Source organism: Ctenocephalides felis, unplaced genomic scaffold (assembly GCF_003426905.1).
Source record: "Ctenocephalides felis isolate EL2017-DRISC unplaced genomic scaffold, ASM342690v1 CF-g0.4_SCAFFOLD_02865, whole genome shotgun sequence".
Lineage (NCBI taxonomy): Eukaryota > Metazoa > Arthropoda > Insecta > Siphonaptera > Pulicidae > Ctenocephalides > Ctenocephalides felis.
Genome location: NW_020539019.1, coordinates 1 through 8494, shown reverse-complemented (window position 1 = coordinate 8494; position 8494 = coordinate 1). Strand labels below are relative to the sequence as shown.

The window sequence follows — 8494 nt, the reverse complement described above, 5'->3', positions numbered from 1 at the left end:
AAACTTTTCAAAATTTTTTAATATAAATATATGATATAATTCATTAAATACTAAATAGGGAGAATGTTTTTTGCTAAATTTCTTGGAAATGCGTACAAGTTGCTAATAAGCAAAGTACGTATAAGTTATCTATAATGCAAAATACGTGCAAGTTGTCAATGTGTAAAATACGTGCAAGTTGTCAATTTGCAGAATGCGTGCAAGTTGTCAATTTGCAGAATACGTGTAAGTTGTCAATGTGCAAAATACGTGCAAGTTGCTATTTTTATTTAATTTTTGTAATATACTCTAAATAATTAGTAACTTCCAACCTATAAATATTTCGATTCTTTTATAATAAAATATTCAGTATATTTATTTCCTTTTTAACAAAATATTCAGTATTTATATATAATTTCAAACTACATCAAGAAAACTTTTAGGGGACATTAGCGAGTAAGCCTAACCTAGAATCTTGCATCGAAATAGGTTAAAAACATTTTCCGGCTTTTTGAAATCAGTAACTTACGGATACCTCAGACTACATCAAGTAAACTTTTAGGGGACATTAGCGAGTAAGCTTAACCTAGAATCTTGCATCGAAACAGGTTAAAAACATTTTCCGGCTTTATGAAATCAGTAACTTACAGATACCTCAGACTACATCAAGTAAACTTTTAGGGGACATTAGCGAGTAAGCCTAACCTAGAATCTTGCATCGAAACAGGTCAAACTACTTTTGTAGAAAAATATTGTTTTTGGGTTTTTAGGAATGACATATATTTATTCTATTATTTATTTACACGACATGGTTTAAATACAACAATTTTATTTCTTTAAGTTATATTTTTATTTAAAATAAAATTTCTTACATTTAGCTAATACAATTTAAATAAATAAATATCTGAAATCTTGCTTGCTTTCCAGTCGAGGATGCTTTTCACGAGATAGTAGTGTCGCTGTCATAACACCTTCGCGATTTTGCTCCAATACGCGTTTTGATACATTAGCCAGGAATTGAACATGTCTCTCAGTTCCCTCAATGTGGACCGGAATTTTAGGGTCACTTCATGGACACTCATTGCTTTGTAGATATTGTACTAGATGTTTATGAGGAATATTTAGCGTAAAGGCTGGTTCGGATATATTTGAATAAACATCCATATCTATCATATTAGTATAGTCGGTGCATTCGAAATTTATTTCGGGTGTTTTGTAATCTCTCAATTGCGTCAGGTCTTCCACATTATTACGGCAATATAAGATTTTTCTTATAGCTGAATCTCGTATTTCCTTCTTATTATCAAACAACATTGCTAATAAAATATTTTCCGAGTGAGCATAGTATGCGTTTTCTTTAGCTTTCAAATTGTTCACAATAATAAATTTATAAAATAATATACTACCATACACCACAGAGTTGTAATATTTAATGTTAAAGTACATTGGAATATATACTATCATTACGTAGTTTGCCAGAATTTTCAAATTTCTGGATGGCTTATTAGTAGTTACATATAACCGAAGTAACCTACTAGCCTTTGTGAGCCAACGGGAATGTGCTATTGGCCCTGGTTTCATGTTAGCTAAGTCTGTCGATACTTCTCCAGAAGCAACTGCTTTAGCTATTTTTATTAAATAACTTGAGTCAGTTGTCGATTCAGCAGGACTTATATCAGCCAAATTTTCAAGTGGGATTGTTTCAAAGTTTTTTAACGGCTTGAAGTATATAGGAAAAAATAAATTATATTGAATTTGAACATAGGGTATTAAAAATAGTAAATATGTTATAACTCACCGGTATATTTTCGCATGTTTCAATTTGTTTGCTTAATATTCCAGTTTTTTTCGTGGTCCAGTGGTCAATGATTTTTCCAAATAATTAAATAAATGGCGAAGTGGAAGTTCGTTAAAGTGGAGAAGACACACAAACCAATGCAGTGGCCTGTTTAACTGAATTACAAATCGACGTAAAATCCCATTTTTTATGCCTGTATTTGCTGGTTCAACATCGCAACATATGCCTATCAAAGAATCGAGAGCAATTCCTTTATCGGCGAAAAACTCGTTCAATTTGATTACTTTACTTTCCGAATCTTCATTTTCCAATTTTGTGTAACCCAACAATTGGCAATTCGGTTCCTTTAAAATAACTAAATGCGCTTCTTTAATCATTCGTGGGTGAAACTTCTTATCGATTTTTTCCATGGTAATAGAATCATTTTTTTGGCCGTCAAATGAAATGCTATTAATTCAGAAGAATCATATCGTTTGTGTGGAGCTTGCCTATTTTTCTGTCTCTCACAAACGCTTTTGTTGTTATCCATAATGACAGGATTGCCCGAATCATCCGTTACGCCCAGGTCACGCAGGATTGCTGACACCACGCCAGCACCAACTCTATCAGAAATTGCAAATCTGTCGCACATTAAGGCATAGTTTGGAACCTTATATCTTCGACTATATGGACCACGTTTTATATGAGAAGTATTTTGTGAACTTTCCGAACTGCTTTTAAAATCAAAACCAACATCTGGAGTATATGTCTCACCTGGAGTAATATTGCTAGTTATTGTAGATTCTGATACTTCATCTTCAATTTTTATAATATATTCTGGTATCGTAGATTTCCTCTCATTATGTTGATCCATCATAAACGCTTGTAAATGTTCTGGAATCAATCCGCAAGAACACAGTATTCTTCGCAAATCGCATTTGCATTTTCCAATATAAAATAATTCTTTCGTGGATTCTACAAACTCCTGAAATGATGCTTGAGTAGACTTGCTTTTATTTGTACTTTTATATTTATCAATCAATCGGTTCAATTTTCTAGCGATACTTCGTTTCTCCATAATTGGAATATCAATTTTTTCCCACGTCGAATCAATTTCGTTACCACATTTGGAGTAAATGTTTTATATGAAAACATTTTATTTTGTTTTTTTTTTATTTTGCCGCCAAATAAAAATAATACCTGATAACTTCCATAATTGTCGAAAGATTCACTCCTGTAAATTCCTCTGCTGGTCCAAATGTAATTTGATCATGCGAGTGCATATGATTCAAATTACTGGCACTTGCGCCTGAATTTAAATAAGAACTCGCCATAGATACTTGACGCCCTAGTGACGAACTGAATGAACATTTATGCGGAATTGTCACATTAATATATTATTTTCGAAATTTCTAGAATTATTATAAAAAAATACTAGCGCACTCTGATGGAAATAAATAACAACAAACTAAACCCGATTTAAAAACCCCAGCACAAACTCTTAATAAAAATAAAACTTACAATTTGAATTACTTTTGGATTATACATGCCTAAATTAATACATTTTCTTATTAAAAACAGTATTTTATTGAAAATTTCGCTGGCTAAAAAGTTATTTGCGATATATGGTTTTGCAGTCAAAATTCATTTAAATAACACATATATTTCATATGAAAAGGTGTCCATATCGCTTAATTTTACTACTATAATGATTTAGCCCTCCCTAATATATATATATATATATATATATATATATATATGTGTGTGTATATGTATATGTATATATATATGTGTATACGTATATGTATATGCGTATGTGTATAGCTATATTTACATAGATAGGTATGAGTATATGTATGTTTCATACATGTACATGTACGTCGTTGTGAATATGCATGCACGTTGCATATATGTATTTGTTTTTTTTTTTTTTTTTTTTTGTATAGCGAAGGAAATGCTTTTATGCATCCCAGACCGGTCTTCTGTCTGGGTATGTCGGACTCGATACCGCCCTGGTATAATACCGACTAAAACCTCCGCTTTGCCCCTGCCTCTGGTCCCCACGGAAACCGCCGCTAGGCATTACTTCGTGGGGGGAGGATCTAGAATGTTACAATTCTTAACTTGTTATAAACAATGTTATAAATCATAAACATTTTACTTATCTTTTAAATGGGCGAAGTCCCATTCGCCCTTTCTCTCTCTATAGAACGCAGGTCCATTAAAACGTCTCTCGCAAATCTGTCTATGGCGTTCCAAGCAGCTTCACTTGTCAGCATCACTTCAACAACATTACCTGGGGTAATTGTGCGTCTCAATGTCTCCTCCACATCATCCCGTAGAGCACCAAATCGCGGGCACACGAAGAACACGTGCTCAGCATCTTCGATTTCGCCCAAACAATATGGGCAATCCGGCGAGCTATCGTGCTTGAATCGGTGTAGGTAGGCTCGAAAACAGCCATGCCCCGATAGCATTTGCGTAGTATAATAGTTTACTTCGCCGTGCTTGCGACTTAGCCAGACTTTGATGTTAGGAATGAGACGATGCGTCCATCTGCCCTTTACAGCGACATCCCACAGTCGCTGCCATCGGTCAATGCTGTTCTGCCGTTCTTCTAATCTTAACTTTTCAGTACACAGTTGTTGATGTCTTCTATGGTAAATTGTCCGTCTTTCCTCTGCTAAGACTAAGAGAGGCACAGTTCCTGAAATGACGCATACTGCTTCCGCCGATATTGTGCGAAATGCGCAAGCAATTCTTATAGCACTGAGACGGTATAAGGGCCCTGCCATTCTCCTCGATTTTTGAGATTTAAGAGCATCACCCCATATGGAGATACCATATGTCAGCACTGAAGTAATAACTGACGATAGTAATATCCTTCTGGTTTGTTTAGGACCTCCAATATTAGGCATCAGTCGAGCAAGTTTCGTCCTAACTATTGACGCCTTAGCACTAACGTATTCCACCTGTTGATTGAAATTCAAACGAGCATCAAGCATTACGCCAAGGTAACAGATGTGAGGTTTTGACGTGATCTCAAGATTTCCTATCTTTAGCTTGATGGTCTCAATTCTTTTCCTACTAGTGATAAGAACAGCTTCACTTTTTTGTTGTGCTAATTGGAGATTCATTGTTCCCATCCACCGATTAATTTTTCTGAATGTAATATCGAATAGGCTTACGATGTCATCAATTTGTTTGGAGACAACCACTATGGCAACATCGTCTGCATATGCTACTAGTTTCACACATTCTGGAAACTCTAGTCTCAAAAGGCCATCATACATAATATTCCACAGCAAAGGGCCTAGAACAGAGCCCTGCGGCACACCTCCTGTTATATTATATTCTTCTGTACCATCGCTTGAATGGTACATTAGAATTCTGTCTGTAAAGTAGCTTGCGACTATATTGCATAGGTATGCTGGCACGTTCTTGTCACGGAGTGCATTCATAATGCAATCCCAGTTTGCAGAATTAAAAGCATTTTTTATATCCAATGTAGCTACAAGGCAGTACTTTTTGGAACCCCCCTTCCATCTGGTTCCAGCAATTGCCTCCTTGGCGGTATTAACTACCAAGTTTATAGCATCGATAGTTGATCGCCCTTTGCGAAAACCATACTGATTGTCTGCTAGGATTGGATCAACTACTGCATCTATTCTTTGGTGAATTATTCTTTCAAAAATTTTACCCGCTGTATCCAGCATGCATATTGGACGATAGGATGATGGTTCATCTGGTGGTTTTTTTCCTTTGGGAATAAGCACTAGTCTTTGCTGTTTCCATTTTCGTGGAAAAACCCCTTCTTTCAGGCATGTATTATATGCATTAAGAAACATTGTCGGAGATGTCATAATTGATGTTTTCAAGGCAATATTAGGAATTCCATCTAATCCCGGTGCCTTGCTATTACCAACGCGATGACAAGCTTCCATCAGTTCTTGCAGTGTTATAAGTGGAATATTATTCTGTTCTACATGTGTTACCTGGTAGTTCAAATTAGGTTGTCGTGGAAACAAAGTAGTTACTATTTTATTCAATAGTCGTGGGCAAGTTGGTGAAGGTATTGGCTGGCTTTTGAGGCGAGACATTACAGTCTTATAAGGTCTTCCCCATGGATTTTCCTCGACTTCATCCAAAAGTTCTTTCCAGCACCTAACTTTACTATCTTTGATAGCTTTATTTAGTTGTCTACGTGCTTGTTTATATTCCACTACCAGTTGTGCAGAATTACTGAGACTAAATCCACGCTGAGAGATCCTTCTTTTCTTTAGGCACTCTTTACGAAGAGAGCTGATTTCTTCAGTCCACCAGTGCACAGATTGTCTTTGATTTATGCCATGTTTACGAGTCATACTGATATCACAGGCTTCGGTTATTCTCTCCATCAGCTCTCTAGTATGCTCATCTGCGTGTTCTGAAATTATAGGTTTGCAATTTAAGGCAACTCTCATGGCGCTTTCATCAAAAGATTTTATTTTCCACCCAATGGCTTTAGATATTTTCGCATGTCTTCTAATGTTTCTATCTGTTGATATTTCCCAGATGATTGCATTGTGGTCACTAGCAGTGTAGATATCTAATACCTCCCAATTGCAAATTCCTCTGACGAGGCTATTGCTAACAAAAGTAAGGTCTATTATTGAGCTTGCACTGCCCTTTTCAAAGGTTGGTTTATCACCACTATTAAGTAAAACCACGTCAAGTGCATTGAAGGCCTCCAAAAGTGCTTTACCTCTTGCATTAGTCTTCCTACTTCCCCAGTCTACCGCCCATGCGTTAAAGTCACCGGCTATCGCTACGGGGTGGTGTCGTTTTGCATCCTCCACAAGACGATCTAAAAAATCGACAAAATCTGGCAAAGAAAGACTAGGTGGAGCGTAACAGCTGTATAAATGTATGCCATCTAATGATGCTGCGACAAATCCTGCGTTGCTATTGTTAACAACATTTTGGAAACAAAACTTGCCACAGGACCAAATAACGGCTTTGGTGGTACTGTCCGTTTCCCATGGCCAATCAGTTAGATGTTTGTAAGGTTCTGATAAGAGGGCAACATCAATTTTTATATCTCTTACCGTCTGCATAAGCAAGTCGTGTGCAGCCTCACAATGATTCATGTTTAGCTGTATTATCTTCATGCTTTTGCGTTCATTATTTTCTCTATGGCCTCCCTATATAGAGGACATCTGTGAGTGCCGGCATGATGTGCTACATTTTCAGAGTTTCCATTTTCAGCGCATAGTGCACATTTTGCTGCATTTATACAGTTGGCTATTTTGTGACCATCTTGTCCACATCTAAAGCATAGATTGGTCCGATTCACTTCGCTCTTGCACTGTGATCCATAATGTCCGAATAGCCAGCATTTAAAACATCGAATTGGTTTCTTGATGATTTTAATTTGACAGTTGACCCATCCAATTCGTATTTTGCTACTTGCTTTGAGCAGATCGTGTACAACTGCCGCTGGAAGAGCTACAGTAGCAATCTGGGTACCTCTATATGCCTTACGAAGCCTAATTTCTTCTGCTGGTGTGTTGCAGGCTCCCCCGGTTGCTTTTTGTAGTGCTATCTGGATATCAATTTTTGAGGTTTCATCATCAATATCCCTTATTTCTATAGTTTCTTGGTGCCCCTTATAAATAACTTCGGCCTCATCCTTTAACACACCTGCGATAATCTGTTGCAGTCCTTGGCCTTTGTCCTCACTTTTCTTAGAAATAGTTATCAACAAGTCTCCATTTCTGGTTTTGTTTATTTTCTCTACTGTCGTATTTACCTTGTCATCAGGGACATCATGTTTGATGCGACGTAATATTTCGGAATAATTAACTTTTTCGGTCGGCCGGATTAATAAGGCATTTGGTTTTGGAAAAATTCTATGATTTTTTATCATTTTATGGTTAGAGTCCTGTTCTGACAGATGTACCCTTGCTTCCTTTTTTTTCTGTTTTCTCGGCTGAACTTTATGCCAGTCATTTACCTCGATTTTTTCTTCATTACATATTTCTATGATCGTCTGACGTCTTGGCAAACCATTTTTCTCATTAACCTGATTATTGCTTATATGTTGTGAGTTTCGGTTTCTTGTGGCTTTGCTTGTGTCCTGCCGTACACTTTTTTCTATAGGGGCTGTCTCACAACATTGCACTTCATTTATCATAACTTCCGTATCATCCGTGGTTCGGCCTTTTTCCTCTAACAATTGGTTGTCTAAATCAATAAATCTTTTAATTACGGCCGCTATGTTGCCTGTTTTTATTTTCACCTCTTTATGTATGTTTGACTTTGATTTGACAATCATATGCAGTTCATTTATCAGATTCTCAAGGCACTTCAATGACTCATTCCGTTGTAAAATGACATTTTCCGGAATTATATGTGACAGTTCAGCCACTGGTTCTACTTTACTAGTCATACCGTCGCATGAGCTGGTCAGCGGGTTTCGGGCTATATCTGATATACCTGAACATAGCGTTGTGTTCAAATTATTGTGTGATTTATTGATTACATCACCAGCATTGTTTGACACTATGTCCCCACTAATGGGGATCATTTTAACAAAAATTCTACCTGCACCCAGAGGCGAGGATCACTCAGCTCACTAACTTATTAGTAACTTATTAAAACTGATGGAACTAATTATAAATTTTGTACGACAAAATAACTAATTTCTGACGTGAGAAAATTTGTATTTGTGTATATGTATATATGTGTAGGCGTATA

General features: G+C 36.5%; 1 protein-coding gene across 1 annotated transcript; it reads right to left on the bottom strand.

Moving 5' to 3' along the window:
* Nucleotides 1–3104: 3104 nt before the first annotated feature.
* Nucleotides 3105–6885, bottom strand: LOC113381401. The gene is made up of 3 exons (XM_026620328.1): nucleotides 6251–6885; nucleotides 5679–6091; nucleotides 3105–3115 (listed from the first exon to the last, which is right to left on the bottom strand). Exons 1-3 carry the CDS (start codon nucleotides 6883–6885, stop codon nucleotides 3105–3107), a joined length of 1059 nt encoding a protein of 352 aa, XP_026476113.1.
* Between the last annotated feature and the right edge of the window lie 1609 nt (nucleotides 6886–8494).